General features: G+C 34.4%; 4 protein-coding genes and 1 long non-coding RNA gene across 13 annotated transcripts in view; 2 read left to right on the top strand and 3 right to left on the bottom strand.

Moving 5' to 3' along the window:
- The first annotated feature begins 1,073 nt into the window (after positions 1 to 1,073).
- LOC111405167 (uncharacterized protein At2g34160-like) lies at positions 1,074 to 4,575 on the top strand. The gene is made up of 5 exons (XM_023033937.1): positions 1,074 to 1,380; positions 1,485 to 1,533; positions 2,253 to 2,315; positions 2,426 to 2,490; positions 4,234 to 4,575. Exons 1-5 carry the CDS (start codon positions 1,264 to 1,266, stop codon positions 4,327 to 4,329), a joined length of 390 nt encoding a protein of 129 aa, XP_022889705.1. The 5' UTR covers positions 1,074 to 1,263; the 3' UTR covers positions 4,330 to 4,575.
- A 1,435-nt stretch (positions 4,576 to 6,010) lies between these two features.
- Positions 6,011 to 10,368, top strand: LOC111405166 (O-fucosyltransferase 13). 2 transcript variants are annotated; one of them, XM_023033935.1, is made up of 6 exons: positions 6,011 to 6,224; positions 6,335 to 6,417; positions 7,858 to 7,928; positions 8,037 to 8,125; positions 8,644 to 8,865; positions 9,390 to 10,368. In XM_023033935.1, the coding sequence occupies exons 1-6, from the start codon at positions 6,100 to 6,102 to the stop codon at positions 10,120 to 10,122; spliced, it is 1,323 nt and encodes a 440-aa protein (XP_022889703.1). In that variant the 5' UTR covers positions 6,011 to 6,099; the 3' UTR covers positions 10,123 to 10,368. The 2 variants fall into 2 exon arrangements, with proteins under 2 accessions (XP_022889703.1, XP_022889704.1); XM_023033936.1 differs by having other exon boundaries at positions 6,022 to 6,224; positions 7,821 to 7,928.
- Positions 10,369 to 10,753: 385 nt separating this feature from the next.
- On the bottom strand, positions 10,754 to 11,757 carry LOC111405165. The gene is made up of 2 exons (XR_002704754.1): positions 11,648 to 11,757; positions 10,754 to 11,364 (listed from the first exon to the last, which is right to left on the bottom strand). It is a non-coding gene; the product is annotated as an uncharacterized LOC111405165 (long non-coding RNA).
- Positions 11,758 to 11,763: 6 nt separating this feature from the next.
- LOC111406428 (pentatricopeptide repeat-containing protein At1g52620) lies at positions 11,764 to 13,710 on the bottom strand (the record flags this gene model as incomplete). The annotated part of the gene is made up of 1 exon (XM_023035855.1): positions 11,764 to 13,710. A coding segment is annotated over exon 1 (1,866 nt), but the record flags the coding sequence as incomplete, so codon positions are not given.
- A 759-nt stretch (positions 13,711 to 14,469) lies between these two features.
- Positions 14,470 to 16,080, bottom strand: part of LOC111405164 (pentatricopeptide repeat-containing protein At1g80150, mitochondrial-like) — a 4,731-nt gene continuing 3,120 nt past the window's right edge. For 4 of the 8 annotated variants that reach the window (XM_023033934.1, XM_023033926.1, XM_023033931.1 and 1 more), the window contains one exon: positions 14,470 to 14,863. The gene's annotated coding sequence lies outside the window, so the exon portion shown is untranslated. Of the gene's footprint in view, positions 14,864 to 14,996; positions 15,257 to 16,080 lie in introns of all 8 variants that reach the window. The other 4 variants (XM_023033929.1, XM_023033933.1, XM_023033928.1 and 1 more) reach the window with 3 other exon arrangements.

The raw sequence follows: 16,080 nt of genomic DNA, 5'->3' as shown, positions 1-16,080 counted from the left end.
AAAAATTTTTAAAAAAATCGATTTGGGTAATTTCCCTTTTTTTTTTTTTTTTTTTTTTTTTGCGAATGTGGGATAGGCAAGGTGTGATTTAGAGGTCGCACTAGCTAGATTCGTAAGGGAGAATTTTTTTTCCTGATAATAGATAGAATCTTTAGATTATATATTTGATAATTCATATTAACAACAAACATCTCTATTAACTTCGCTGATTAGCCCTTTCATTATTAAATTAGAAATTCCGTGTTTGAAACTCTTCAAGAGCAATATTTTTTATAATTTTTGAATTTCAACAATTTTTACCAAAAAAAACTCAAGGATGGTAATTCGAACTTACTACTTTCCGTAAACATATTTACCATCATGATACTTATTGATTTTTAGCATATAATGTAACAAAATAATATATATTCAAATTTACTGGTTTAATGCAAATAAAAACATTTTAACCAGTGCTTTGTCCCTCTTCATGATTTTCTTTTTCTTTTCCTTTTTTCCTCTAATGAATTGATTTGAGATTTTGGTCAATTAATGGTGGATGAATTTGTAGAAAAATTGGTCTTAGTGTCATAAAGAATTTTTCCACAGAACTTTGTTATTAATAAAAGTTTCAATTTTCGTTCACAAAAAATCGATTGCGAGAAAGTGAAATCATACAAGTACATAAAATTGATTTAAGCATATAAATAATTTCAATTTTGTTACTATAATAATGCTTGTTTAATTAACTTTAATTGTAAATTGAATATTAACATTTTGTTAATATATATTGCTTATTTAATTGAAAAATAAATTATGACATTTTGCAGATTATGGAAAGATTTTTTTTATCCAAAATGAAAATTCGTACCTAGTTCTAATTCTTCTAGCTCTATTCCGTACAATTTTTTGAATATTAATTAATCAAATATTAATAAACAATTCCGCTATCACGAACGTTGGCCGTCGATATTAAGCTTTCAACACTCGCGATTCGCCCTAACTGAATTCGACCCTTGGATTCGCGATAGGTGAGCCCATTTTCCGCTAGTTTTTCTATCTACTTATTTATTTTTAATATAATTTAAGTCTAAATTGGGTCCGGAATGAAGGAAAAATAGTTAATTCTGGCGTGGAACAAATTAATTCAGTTGACATTACTAGTAGTTTAATTCCGCGTTGGGAGAAAAATCAAACCCTAGCGTAACAAAACCCTAGCCATACTTGACACCAAATCAGAATAAAATACATACATCACAAAATTCTCAATATTCAATCAGTAGTAAGATGGAAGAGATTACGGAAGGAGTGAACAAGATGGAGATTGTGGAATCTCTGAAGAAGAATCGAATTCAAGTTTCCTATACTAAGAAGCCCCTTTTCTTCTACGTTAATCTCGCCAAGGTTTTTATTTATTCTATTGATATATATCATTTATATGGTATCAATTTTGTTTTTGTATTTTGAGTTTAGTAATTTGATTTTTTCTGTAATCCCACCCACTCTAGAGATACATGCAGCAATACAACGAGGTTGAGCTTTCAGCACTTGGAATGGGTAATTGTTATTTGTTTGATTCTTTGGAGTTTTATACTTTCTGATTCGAAGTTATGTTAATGTTCACAGTCCTGCCTCTTATTTTAATCATCTTTATGAGAAATTTATCTGTTGTTAAATTTCTATATGCTTTCGTTTAAATTTGATAAATAACGGATCCGCCCTTAGATGCCAAAAGTATTATTTTTTCGACGTTTTCTTTTTGTTTATATTTTTATTCATCTGCTAATGATTATTGTGTAGAAAAAGATAAGGATGATGTTAATCTCTCTCTCTGTCTCTCTCTCTCTCTCTAATCTCCTATCTAAACTTTTCAACTGTAAATGAGAAACCCTTTCAGTGACGGTTGGTGCGGTTCTATATGACAAGATCATATTTGTTTATTTTTACAATAGTAGTGGCATCAAAATGGATATAATTACTACATGGCTTTTGTGCACATTTTGGAGCATTATCTGTTTGTGCACGCTTGATGGATATTCATAAATAAATGCATTTTTTTTTAGAGTACTTTCTGTGTGAATAATTTTTGTAGAATATAAATGGTAGTTCCTTAAATAAAGAAGTATATCTGTACATATAATGATTGAACACTAGCAAGCACTAAAAAATGAGCATATATAAGTTGTGGATATTTGCTGGTTTTTGAAGTTTCCTCTTGAAATACCTGCTGTTGTTGCTTAGGTGTTGATGTTCCATTTGTGTTTATGTCGTTGCAGCAATTTCAACAGTTGTCTCAGTCGCTGAAATTCTGAAGAATAATGGATTTGCTGTTGAGAAGAGTAAGTTTTTTTGGGTGCACTTTGTTTAGACCAATTCATTTACTTTGATAAATGTGCAAGATGCCACATAGTTGTGAATGTTGAATTTGATATTAATTTAAACCTGGCAGAAATCATGACATCCACTGTGGAAATAAAGGATGACGCCAGGGGAAGGCCCATTCAGAAAGCCAAGGTTAGTCTACTCTACAAAGACTCTTCATTTACCTCACTTTTCTAAGCGGGAAGGGATTTGGTTTGGTACATTAAAGGTCTTTCAAAGGGTTCACAATAAAATCTGAACATCGATAAGCATGCGTAGTGTACACAAACTAGTTTTATCTAATTGATTAACATTCACCTGTAGTGTGGCATGTGACCCTTCTGTTAGATAGTTGTTATATAGCACAATTATTCAACTATTGTCTATTGATTGATTTATGACCAGTCTTTCTTTGTTTGTACTCCGTTACAGTTGATTGTTAAGTTTTTGTTATTTCCACTGGGCTTTTGGACGCGAACAGGCTGTTTAGAAGCTCAGCATAATTTTTTCATGTCATAGGGGAGGAATTGACACGATAGAAACACAGAACACAGTGAATAGTCCTATTTTCCTCCCAAATTTGTTTCTATATCTCATTTGGGAGTTCCAGTGGACATTTGATTATAGGCTATGTAACCATTGTCCTTTTCAGAACAGATTTGCTTCTCAGCTTCTATATTTTTGAATTTGACCATGTTAACATACCTATTCTTATTTCTAGGGAAAGGTAAAATTAAGATATGAAAAGTGCCTATAGTGTCAGTCGTCTGCGTCTGAATTTGAATTGGATATACTTACAAAGACATTTTTATTTAGCTCCATATCAACTATATTTTCGCATTCTTGAATTACCATATACTTAATCATCCCGTGTAAAACATGAAACTGTGTACTTGTTCAGTTGCATAATTCTCATGCATATATCATGTAAATGAAATTGCTTTGTTCATTATTAAACATGGTCCAATGCTAGTAACTTTGTTTATTGATAAATGAGGTCCAATGTTACATTATATTTATGCAAACCAAATGAAAAAAGGATAAATTTTCATTGTTCAAAATGACCAAAAATATAATTATCTGCAAGAATGTGACAGAAAAGGGGAAAATGTAAAAATAAATTATTCTTCTGAATGGTCTGATAGCATTAATTTTCCAGAGATTGATATCAAGTAGTTTCTTTTAGAAGTTATTATTACACAGTGTGCTTTAGTTATACTTGTCTTCTCTTCTCTATTTTTTTTGGATCCATTCTATAATCGTTCCAGCTTCATCTCTGGAAATGGAAGTTGCATTTTCGGCTTGTTTTGCATAGTTTCGAACCTCTGACAAGTAGGATTGGAAATGCTAAGGGGAAACATGAGTGTGCCTTCGATGTTGATATTATACAGTAAGATAATAGATAACACCAAGTGATTAATTGTAGGACCCCTACTTTTGAAGAGTGGATTTTCACAATTCTAGTTTCAGTTGGTACATTTGAATCAAGACAAGAAGCCTAAGTATTGAACTTAAAGTTCTATGTCAACTATCCATGTTTGCCAAGAGCATGCCTCATATTACTTACAATTTGGAAGAGGTGGATAAATAGCTTAATATAGGTCAGGGGTCGGTGAAAGATACTGAGTATGATAACGTTTTTATTATAAATTGGAAAACCATAAACAAGCACAAACACGAACACAGCATTATATGAACAAAGCTAATTGCAAGAAAATTTATTTCCTACCTTAGAATCTCTATCAGAACAAGGCTATAGTCAATTCTTTTATTTCTCTGGCTGAAAACTGCCATCTAACATCCTTTGATCTTTCAACTTTATGTTTCTGGTTTATTGCCTGCATCTAACATCCTTCGATCTGAACAAGTTGCATCTACTGGATTCTTTTATTTCAGATCGAAGTTGTGCTTGGAAAAACAGCAAATTTTGATGAACTAATGGCTGCAGCTCAAGAGGCCAGAGAAATGGGTAATGGGGACGAGCAGAACTGAGAAAAACCGTTTCATCTCGTGCGACTGGATTGGTGTCAAGACAATCTATAGTTTTGTGGCTCTGATTTTGTATCACAATTTTCTTTAAAGATGTTATGGCTTTGACTGATTTTTTTGATCCATGTTTTTTAATTTTTCAAAAACTCGAGCATATTCTCTTTTTAGACGGGTTAATTGTCGTTTGTTGATTGATTGATCTTATTCTTTGGAAGTGAATTGCTATAGTATACTAGTGTTGAAACGTTATTTTATGTATCACATAATTGTTAGTGGCAAACCATGATCAGGGAGGAAGTATGTTATTCAAATTTGATATGGAGGTTCATTAAATTTTTACTCTTTGTTTAATGGTTTTTGAGAGCATAAATTCACGTATTTAAATATGTTTACTTTTAAGGGAATTTATAATTATACTTTTTGAAAAAAACGAGGAACGTAGTCATAATTTACCCAATTAAAAATTTAAGCAAAAGAGAGAGTTGTGGGGACTTTTTTATTTTCTCAATAATAATTTTTTTGGGCTTGTTTTAGGCATTATAGACAGAAGAATGCCCTGCGTACAAGGCATTCTTTCACAAGGGCTTTACAAATCCCTCACTGTGTGGAGGGGGTTCACCTGTATTTTACCCAAAAAAAAAAAAAATTTATTGTGGGGCCCACCTTATGTCTTCCTTGACTGGGGCTGTGAACCTGGCTCCTGTAACCGTAGCATTACTTTTATAGACAGAAGTAACAAAGGCTCTTCCTAACTTATTTTTTCTCATATTTTAGTCTTCAACCTTTTCTTGATTAGAATAACTCGAACCTGTCGATGGATCCTGTCTGAATTTGCTGTGAGCTTTCTTTGCTCCCTTGAGCTCCTTGCCCTTAAATTGCTGTATTTCGAATTAATTGTGTGGCAAAAATGACAATTAGATCATTCTTCACTTGCGCTAGACACATCTATAATTTTTGTTCCTCTACTCTCTTTTGTTTAAAATTCAGCCCCAAATTAACCTTAATACCACCCGTCGTTTTTCTCAAACATGTTAGTAGTCGAGCTTCTCTCAAAAATGGGATAGTGATTAGTAAAATGAAAATGATAAGAAAATAAATTAAAAAGAAATGTTGGCCAATGTTGTTGATAATATATATTTTTATCGAAAATGTATAACTATATTTAAATTTTCATTATTCAATTAATGTTAAATAGAAAAGGTTGGCATGAGCTGACCCAGCCTCAACATGGCTCGTATTTTTTGACTAGCCATAGCTTGAGTGGAGCCAAACAAGAGTCCAGTTGTCGAACCTACACAATCCAGTCATATACACTTTGTGTGCACCAGTGCCAAATGTCTATAATTGAGTGAATTATCCAAATGGTCACTGAACTTTGTAAAAAGTTTTCAAGAGGTTATTGAACTTCAAAAATCATCTAAATGATCACTGAACTTTGTAAAAAATTTCTACAGGGTCAGTTACCTTGTGGAAACCTTTTGCAAAGTTCAATGACCATTTATGTGATTTCTCGTAGAAACCTTTTACAAAGTTCAATGACATTTAAGTAATTTTTAAAATTTAGTAACTCTTTGAAAACCTTTTATAAAGTTCAATGACATTTAGATAATTTTTAAAGTTTAGTGACCTGAAAACCTTTTTTTGCCAAGTTAATTCACACACTATAAATTAGAGACTCGACATTCAGCAACCGTCGAGAATTAGACAGATCTTGTTCTTGCTCATTCAATACTCGTTTTCTACTTCGGGAACAGAACACAGCATACATCTTCGATGATTATTCCAACCGTGGGAAAAACTTTACTGAGGATTACAGTGATATTTTTCTCAATATTTCTAGCCCTAATTCTATTCACACCGTCTTTCCCCTTCTTCCAATACCCTGTAAATTCTTCACCGTAAGTCGTTGTCGATTCTGTTATATCATAATTTAATTTATTCAAGCATTGAACACCGTGATTGCCTGTCTATATTTACCTGATCTAAGTTGTACAATGGGAAATTGCAGATCATATAGACCAGAGATATGGAGTCTTCGAAGGATTGTTGAATGGAGACCTTGCAATTGGTGGATTCAAGGCCACCCAGCTGGTTAGATTTTTCATCTTTTGTTGAATAAGTTTTAAAATCCTTGTTGGGATCAGGTTCAGAAAAAAGAGAGCAGATTTTAAGTACGAACACGCCAATCCAAGCAAGAGTGAAGTTCAACTATGTCGAAAAACTTGATCTAGAAGCTTAAGCTTTTAGAGAGAGTCATATTAATATTATTTAAATCTTGTCTTCAACCCATCCCACTTGTTTGCAGGATACATTTTTCCCTCCAAATGCGTGCACAGTTTCATTAAATGGGTGGCTGCTATGCTTAACCACATTAAACTTAGATATCGCTAAGGACAAGGAAGGATAAGGCGATGATAAATTTAGTGTTTGGTTTCAAATGAATATTCGAGAATCAAGGGAATGTACGAAAATAACTAAGAGATAAATACGTCATAATTTTATTACGTGCATTCGTAGTCAAAATGGCATATTATTTTGATTGTCACATATGTCAATCCACACTATTTTACACGAAAGTGTAAAATTTCCCTATCACAATTAACCATTGAGAACACAATCTGGGGAAAATGTGAATCGCTAAGTCTGCCTCTCTTGATAGGTCTCCTTTTCATCAAATGTGATCCCTCTTGCTCCATCAAAATCTTTGCATGTGTAGGAATAAAAGTTTTCATTTATAGAGTACTATGTCTCATTTCGTGATTAGGTCTGTTTATTCCTTCTGTTTTCTACTGGGAAAGATGAATGAAAATGCGTCTCCAAATCAAAACCCTCTGCAATCTTCAACCATCACAAACGCAATGTTGAGAAGCAAAGACACTTAAAGCTGTATGACCATTGATATAAAAAGAATGCTTTATTGGCCTGCAGCAGCTGAATTTTGACAAGATACAAGTTTTGCATCGAGAAATAAAATTTCACTGTTGCAGCATGGACAGACCATCAAGAGAAGCAAATCAGCAACACTAGTATTAGCAATAGCCAAGGCAATCTTTGCCAAACTATTTTCCTTTAATCATCACCCACGTTATCCGTCTTTTCGATTTGCCCACTTCAGTCAATACAAAACTTTGCCTTTAACATCTCGTCCTCCTTCTCCAGAGAATGCTATTTTCCTTTTAAAGCTGAAATGCAGTCATGGAAAAATTAATGATGATGTAAACCCTGAGTAGGGGAGAACATAGTAAAAATTTAGACTTCTATGGAGAATCTGGTGGAAAATAACACTTTAGGGGGGTGGGGAGAGGGGTGAAATGTTGAGTACTCATCCATTCCTAGCTATATGTGAGGATTAACTTCTATTCATTTCTGTATGTAACTTTTAAAGAAGAATTAATTGAGGTTTTTGTGGGGGTGTGTGCATAATGTTTTACTTTTCAGTTTGGGGGTGGTTTGATTTTTCTTTCTAAGTCAATTTTGACTGGCTTCCAATGCAGACATTTGCATTTGGTTTTTGTTGTTGAAATGCTGCAGCTTTACCAGCCAAGAGTAATGGGTATATTCGAGTGGATTGCTATGGAGGACTCAATCAGATGAGGAGGGATGTGAGTTCCGTTTCACATTATCTGTTGGTCATGATTGGCCGCACTTCTAATCGCTTTCTTTTTCTTCTATTTTATTACTTTAATTGGCACGCTCTCTGATGCTTGTAGTTGTGTGATGGTGTTGGAGTTGCTCGCTTGCTGAACGCTACTCTTGTTTTGCCCAAATTTGAAGTGGCTGCTTATTGGAATGAATCCAGGTAAGAAATGGTTATGAGTCTATTGACACAGGAGACTATTCTTCTGCACTTGCAGGATTTTGTTATTGATTTAAGTCAGAAAGAATGAGTTCGTTTATGGAGTGCAGTCCCTTAAACTAGAGTTAGGTGAAGTAGATTGATGTCTCTCAACCCAAAAATAAAAAATAAAAAAGATTTTTCTACCTCACTTTCTTGTGTCAGAGACTAGGAACACGATTTTCTCTCCTAGCATTCCATTTAATCACTGACAAAACCTACGTCTCTGTGTAACCATCCTCCATGTATGCAAGTATCTCTTGCTCTAAGATGCTCCCACTCTCTAATTATTTCTCATCTTTGGTATGTTCTCTCTATTAATTTGACTTACTTATGGTTGGGTTACTTGGGTTGTATTTTGTGGGTGGGAAACATTCAGCAGACTGCTGAAATAATGAAATTTACGTCTTCAATTGCTTTTGTGATTTTCATTCATTCGATGTAAGCTGCATTGTGGCCTAACTGATTATTTCACCATGCAGTGGATTTGGAGATGTGTTTGATGTAGACTATTTCATCCAAAAAATGAGTGGCTTCATCGAAGTAGTAAAAGAGTTGCCTGCAGAGATTGCATCAAAAGAACCTTTTCATGTTGATTGTAGCAAACGTAAAGGTCTATATGACTATGTTGAAAGTGTGCTTCCTTCCCTTTTGGAGCATCGTTATATTTCATTCACGCCGGCAATGAGTCAAAGAAGGGATAGGTACCACTCCGTATTCTTGAATTCCTTTATTGTAGTAAAAAATCTCTTCTTATACTTACAACACAAATTCTGGTCAACCTCGCTTTCGTCGCTGGTCACTTGTTCCTGCACAGGTACAAAGATATATATTCTTGTCATTGTTTATATTATGTTGTCTTGGGTGGGCGTGTTGGTGCTTCTAGTCTTGAAAAAATTCTTGCTGCAGTCGAGGAATAAGCAATTTAAATCATGAGGACTTACGTATTATTTACGGAAAAATTAAGTTCATTGCTATTGGATCTATTCCAAGTAACTGCCTTTAATATTGGAATATGGCCTTGGACATAAATGATAATTTGGAATATGATGGTAGAAAATTGATTATTTATTGTATTGGTAAAATTGGACATGCTGAACTTCGAGGCTTGTTGTACCACATGCTTCTTGATGAGTATAAGTTCTTGCCCTTTACCACGCATTTGCGATTTTCGTAAGATGTGTTTATCAAGATTCCAGAGTACATCTTATAATCATAAATTTTATAGGTATCCACTATATGCCAAAGCTGCATTCTGCCAGGCATGTTACAATGCTCTGCGCTTAACCAGCACGTTGGAGAAGAAAGCGTCTGAGCTTTTAGAAGCTATACCGAAGCCCTTCCTTTCACTTCACCTTCGGTTTGAACCTGACATGGTAGCTTATAGTCAATGTGAGTACTCTAATATGTCTCCTGCCTCTTTGCAAGCCATAGATGCTGCACGAGGAGACCGGAAAGCCTGGACTGGAGAACAGGCCCGTATATGGAGAAACCGGGGAAAGTGTCCCCTCACGCCAAATGAAACTGCTCTCATCCTTCAAGCTCTTTCTATCCCAACAAACACAAATATTTATTTGGCAGCCGGGGATGGCCTGATGGAACTCGAAGGATTAACTTCAGTCTACACGAATGTTTTCACTAAGTCGACCCTTCATAGTGGTGAGGACTTCACAAGCATGCATGGTAACACGAAAGCTGCGCTGGACTATTACGTGTCCATCAGCAGCGATTCATATGTGGCAACTTATTTTGGAAATATGGATAAAATGGTTGCAGCAATGCGTGCTTTGAAGGGATTGCCGAAAACACTTTTCTTAAGCCGGAGGGGTTTTGCTGTGTTAACTTCTCAGGGGCTCAAGGGGAAGGCACTGCTTGAAGCCCTATGGAAAGTTCATAGAGATGATTTTGTAATGGGTGTAGGATCTGCTTTACCTGATTGCTTTTGTGAATACAAGTTATGAGTTTAGTTTCCTAAAATTTAAATTCCTTCGGTAAGGGATGGTTTATCCAATAGACAATTGTTCAAGTTGCGCGTAAGTCAAGTCGTCAGCTGAGTTTATAATTGATTCTAGAAGTTTCTTGAGAGAGTTGAACATTAGGTGAATATATATTTTTGAACTCAATTTTTTTCCATTTTTGAAGGTTTGGATGTTAATTGTAATTCATGAGTTTGAATTCATTTATTATAAATTTAGTCATGTCTTATATTTTCTTTCTGTTTGTACGCTATATTTGGTCGGCTTCTTGCTCTACGTGGTCAAAACCAAGCTCAAATTGAGCCTTGTAGAAACTCCCTTTCATTCATTTTTCTATTTACTTAATTATACATCTTTTGAAGTATAATTTAAATATAGAAACATAAAAATAAATAAGAAGTAAGAGCAAAGGTGTAGACTATGTTTCCCTTCCCTGCCCCAGTTTGGCAGGGCATTTTGCCACTTTTATGGATTCCATTTCCTATAATCCTTATGAGCCTACGTTTGGATACCTATTTATAAATAATTTATCAATTTAGTTAAAGTCAAATATGAATCATACATTCATAATTAGTAGTTATTATTATACACATAAATTTGTAAAACCAACTATTATTCCACTCGATAAACCATTTATAAATTTCCAAGAAGCTAATTGTTGGGTTCTTGCAAGAACCATAAGAACAAGCTCATTTCGGACCTGACCTAAATTGAAAAATAATGAATTGTAATTCAAGAAACTCGAACACAAAAGTTGTCCTTGTCTAACCCTCAGGAAGTCATACTTCAAAATACTACGAATTCAAGGGCGAAATATCACAAGTTTCCACTAGCACGGCATTTTGGATTTGAACTAAAAAAAACAGAGATTGATAGACAAGTCACTGGAAGCATTTCTATTAAAAATTTGAAAATGCTTGTATTGTGAAGGTCGCCCCAGAAGATCACAAAGCATTTCTCTGTATTACTTGCTTATAACTACGAGAGACCAGTCAGTTTCCCTTTTCTTCTCAACTGCTGCATTTTCCATGATAGGATCTTGTTGGAACTCAGAACTAGTTTACGCAGGGTAAAACATTATGCCAGGAGAGTAGAATCAACTGTCGAAGATCAGCAGAAAATGATAAAATGGCCATTTCAAGAGATTCAGAATCTCTTCCTCTAACGAGAAAATGATACCTAGTGAATCCATATAACATCCCGTAACATTAACATTTGTAGGGCTTCCTATCAATGATAACGAAAATAAAATCAATTTCACTCAACAAGGCAAAATGGAACAAAAACGAATATAACATAGGATGGAAAGAAAAGTATACAAAATCAGCAAAATGGGAAATGATAAACCATCTGTGCAGCCCGGCCTGCATTTGTATGTGACTTGACTGAGAGCACACTTAACTAAGCTTGAAACACAAGTAAATTCTAAAAGAAATAATTTCATTTGTTGGTCAATGTTGGAAATAACTGACCAACCTATATTGAAATTTTAATTATAAGTAGGACTTACATTTAAGCCTAGCCAACAACTAAATTGAGATGAATTTATATACATTCTGGCAGCTGCAAACTTCTCCTACGTGGAGGTACTCAAATTAAAAACCGTATGCATTAACCTGTATTATTCATTTTCATTTCTCTAAAAATCTTTTCGGCTCCAACAGAATATCTGTTGCGACAAAACCCATCAATGAGAGAGGTATAAGTGACCACATTTGGCGTAGAATTCCGTTTTACCATAAGGCTAAAAAATTTTAATGCACCATACAGATCATGTTGCTTTATATACCCATCTATAATAGTAGAATAAGTAAATTCATCAGGAGAAATATTTCTATTTACCATTTTATTCATACAGATGATTGCGTCTGTCATCATCCTAGATTTACAGAAGCCCTTAATCATCGCATTGTAGCCAACTACCCCAGGATCCACACCCCTCTTAATTATATCATCAAAGATTTTCTTTGCCTCATCAAGATTATCATTTCTGATACATCCATCCACCAAAGTAGCATAAACATGCATATCAGGTAGTATACCATGGCCAAGCATATCTGAAAGAAGCTGCTTAGCAGCAAGAAACCTTCCAGTTTTGCATAGGCCATTCATCAAAACATTGTAAATACCTGAATCAGGGGATAGACCCCTCTCAATCATTTTGTCTCGAATTGTCAATGCAGCATCAACCTCCCCAGAAACAACTAACCCATGTACAAGAGCTCCATAAGTTACTAAATCAGGTTTATGTCCACATTCTGTCATCTCAACAACCAAGCTTGAGGCCCTCTCAAAATCCCCCTGTCTGCAGTAGGTGTGTATAAGAGGAGTGAAACTTAGCTTATTCGGTATATGTCCTCTCCTTTTCACCTGCTCTAGAAGCTTTTCAGCTTCCTGTAACTTCCCATCCCTACATGCATTAGAAATCAAAATATTATATGTCACTATATCCAACTTGCAACCAACCTCAATCATTTTCCTCGTGGTCTCTACTGCATCCCCAGCAAAGCCATGCCTATATCTACCCTCGATTATACTATTGTACACTTCAGTGTTAACTTGGATGCCCATTGATTCCATTTCCTTTAAAAGTTCATTAAGTTTCTCAAAACTCCCTTCTTTGCAAATCCCGTTTATCATAGCTGCATATGTCTCCACCGTGGGCAAAAATCCCTTCAATTTCAACTCGTTGAGAAGCCGATGAGCTCTGTCAACATCCCCTCTCTTGCAATACCCGTCAATAAGAGTATTATAAAACACAATATTCGGAATGGCATTCTTTCCCCACCTTTTCTCAATTAACCTTTTACCTTCCTCGACCTTCCCTTCTTTACACAACCCTCTGACCATTATACAAACACTATAATTATCTACACAAATATTGTCAACACCATCATCCCTCTTCACCATTTCTTCATATACATTCCGTGCAATTTCGATTTTCCCATTCTTTACAAGCCCATTAAGTAAAGAATTACAAGCCAAAACATGGGGCACCACATTATACTTTTTCAACACAAATGAATACAACTCAAGAGCTTTCTCAACCTGCCCAGATTCCGCGTAGGCTCGGATAACAACATCGAACGCCTCACTCGTAGGCAACTTCTCCTCACATTTCGCACACTCCGCCAACAAATTTTCAATCTCCGTAAACACTCTAGACCTAGCCAAGAGCTTCAAAAGTGAAGAATAAGCAAACCCATCAAGAGAAAAGCTTTTCTGCGACACCCAGTCATAGAACTTGAGACCCAGTTCACAGTCACGAATTTTGTCGAACACTAGGTGTGCAATTTCTGAAGGAGCTACGTCCTCTTCTGAAAAGCGGGTTTCGAGTACTTTTTCCCAATGGCTTTCTTGGGTCCTAATAATTTCACATACCTCATTTGTTAGTTTCTTGATTTGAGGCGTGATGGGGATTTTTGACGGAGGTTTTGGTTTGAATTTGGTAGCATGCAGGGGTTTGATGAGAGAGAGCAGGTTTTTTGACATGGGGAAAGAACAATGCCCAGTTGAGGGTGTATGTAATGTAATAAATGTATTGTTCACGCCAAAAGAAATATCGACTTTATATGAGATTAATTAAAAGTACTAAAGCTGATACTCTCCCGTCACAATTATACTGACTTGTTTCATTTTTACACGAATTAAAAACCTTCTTTAACGTCGTTGAAAAATTAATTTTCAATATATAGTAATAAATTATTGTTGAAATTAGTAAATAATTTAATTTGAACAAGAAGAAATGAAAGTTGTTCCATGTTTTCAAAAAGTGGAAAATGTATGTATTTGAATAATTTCAAGAAATTGACATATTAAGTGGAGAAAATTAAATAAATGTATATTAATAAAGGAACAAAAAAAAATATAATTAGAATAAAGGGAGTAATAAATTATAAGTTGTGACAAACATCTATAAACTTTGTCCAACATATACTAACAATGATCGTGATTTGATCTTAATTTTGATTATAACTTCTCATATTCTTGATCAAATTTATGATGATTGGCCTAATACTCAATATTCCATGAAAGAAATCGGGCCTAATACACCAATTTATGCGCATTTCACAAGTAGACTTACAACCAAGATAAATTATTTTAAGGTAGAAAATTGATTCAATCACTATCGTGCCAATAATAATAACATCATCGAATGGTTATATTTGAATTTTTCAAATTCCTCTAAATTCATTTTTAACCATTCAAAGAATCTAATTTTTTATAAGTCTAAAAATCATCTCCGAGGAACTCTTTACTATGAAAAATAAATCAAGGGACCCAAATGCAAAAAAGATATGAATGATAATCAAAAGCCAATGATAACCCTGAAACAATTACATTCATTTCTTTTGCATGAATAAATCTATTTTTTTCTTTTTTATTGCATTTTACACTTCAAAAATTTTCATGCAGGCGTCAAATCTTCTCAACTATGATAGGCATGCAATCAGAACAATACTGGTGATTGAGCCTACTAAGAAAAAATACAAAGAATTTAACATTTCTTGCACTCGATAAATTACCAACTTTCAGATTTAGATTCCTAAAATATTTCTACACATCTGGAATTCTCACGTTGCTCCATAATCACCCGCTATATAAACCATACATAACACCGATCTCACGTCATTATCTCTAGCCACCAATGATATGACCGATATATGCTCGATGCCCTTCGACCTTTTAGTAAGTCATAAAAAGGAAAAATATAAGAATCTATGCCCTGCATGAGAAATGGAAAAATATATTAGCTTGACAGATAATCAAAGAAAATTTCTATTTAAAGTTGTTGCAGCATATCATTTTAATAGAAATGGAGATAGTACTTTTGTTTATTCTTCATGAATTTTACTAACCTATTTTCGATATAATATGTACATTTTCAGATAGTATGGAAGTCCCATCCCAAAGAAACTTTCAATATAATTCGGTTCATCATCGAAAACCTGCTATCGTGTATCCCTCCAGCAGCCGATCTAAAAATGTTGTACCCAAATCCCACTGTTGAAAATCTTATAGCTTCAAAATTAACGGAGCATATTTTCCATATTACTAAAATGGAAATATGGTGACTTTGAACCACGTTCCACCACAGGTTGATGACAATATGGACATACTGACATGTAAAGAGTAGATTATAGCTTCCACAAACGTACAAATGCAACATAAGAGTACCAAAAATGCTGACTTTAAATTCAGCTCTCGTGTCAAAAAGACGTACAAAAACATAGTTCAACCATTTTCCCCGTTGATTTTCATTAAAATAAGAAGCATGCAAATGTTTACCACTTTCAACAGGTTCAAATCATATATTAATTCATATATAACAAATTTTTAATCTCTCACAATCTTCAAATTATACTCATTCCAAAGGCACCATGTAAGAGAATTCTTTTTCTTGTAAACTAAATGTCTTAATTTGATTTTGGCAAGGTATTATATGTAAGGTTGAAAACATGTAAACATTTTATGCTTTTATATTTTTGACCAAGAGAATGTGACATGAGATGCAATGAGGAACCATATGCCTATTATTTAGGTATATATAAATCAGTTAACCACAAATGGAAATTATATATGTAGATAGGTAGTAAAGCTTTTTTCAAACAAGTACAAATTTTATTTGGATACTATGACGAGGATATAAAGACATCCAATTTGGGACAAAGAAACAACTAACATAACTCTGGGAATTACAAAATAGTATCTCATTTTACTAACTCCATTTCTAGTTATCATCAGTTAGTATTGTTTCTTCAACCTTTATAATGAGTGGGCTAGGGCACTAGGTAGTGAGCATTTTAGTCTTAAATCTGAATTAAGTCTAAACCAAACTAGGGCAAGTTTGAATGATCTCTTAGTGGCAAACAAATGGACAAATGCCTGTGTTCGCTAGGGAGGATGCATTGAAGATGCTCTATGCATCAAGGTACCTGTGAG

This window comes from Olea europaea, chromosome 12 (genome assembly GCF_002742605.1).
Source record: "Olea europaea var. sylvestris chromosome 12, O_europaea_v1, whole genome shotgun sequence".
Lineage (NCBI taxonomy): Eukaryota > Viridiplantae > Streptophyta > Magnoliopsida > Lamiales > Oleaceae > Olea > Olea europaea.
The sequence above is the reverse complement of the archived record's forward strand: the minus strand, read 5'-3'. Positions and strand labels throughout refer to the sequence as shown.

Excerpts from the sequence above, each read along its gene's own strand:
- LOC111405166 (XM_023033935.1), top strand. The coding sequence starts at position 6,100 with ATGATTATTCCAACCGTGGGAAAAACTTTACTGAGGATTACAGTGATA. Across the intron at positions 6,225-6,334 it reads TACCCTGTAAATTCTTCACC|ATCATATAGACCAGAGATAT; the intron begins GTAAGTCGTTGT and ends GGGAAATTGCAG. Across the intron at positions 8,866-9,389 it reads ATGAGTCAAAGAAGGGATAG|GTATCCACTATATGCCAAAG; the intron begins GTACCACTCCGT and ends TAAATTTTATAG.
- LOC111405167 (XM_023033937.1), top strand. The coding sequence starts at position 1,264 with ATGGAAGAGATTACGGAAGGAGTGAACAAGATGGAGATTGTGGAATCT. Across the intron at positions 1,534-2,252 it reads GCTTTCAGCACTTGGAATGG|CAATTTCAACAGTTGTCTCA; the intron begins GTAATTGTTATT and ends ATGTCGTTGCAG. Across the intron at positions 2,491-4,233 it reads GGCCCATTCAGAAAGCCAAG|ATCGAAGTTGTGCTTGGAAA; the intron begins GTTAGTCTACTC and ends CTTTTATTTCAG.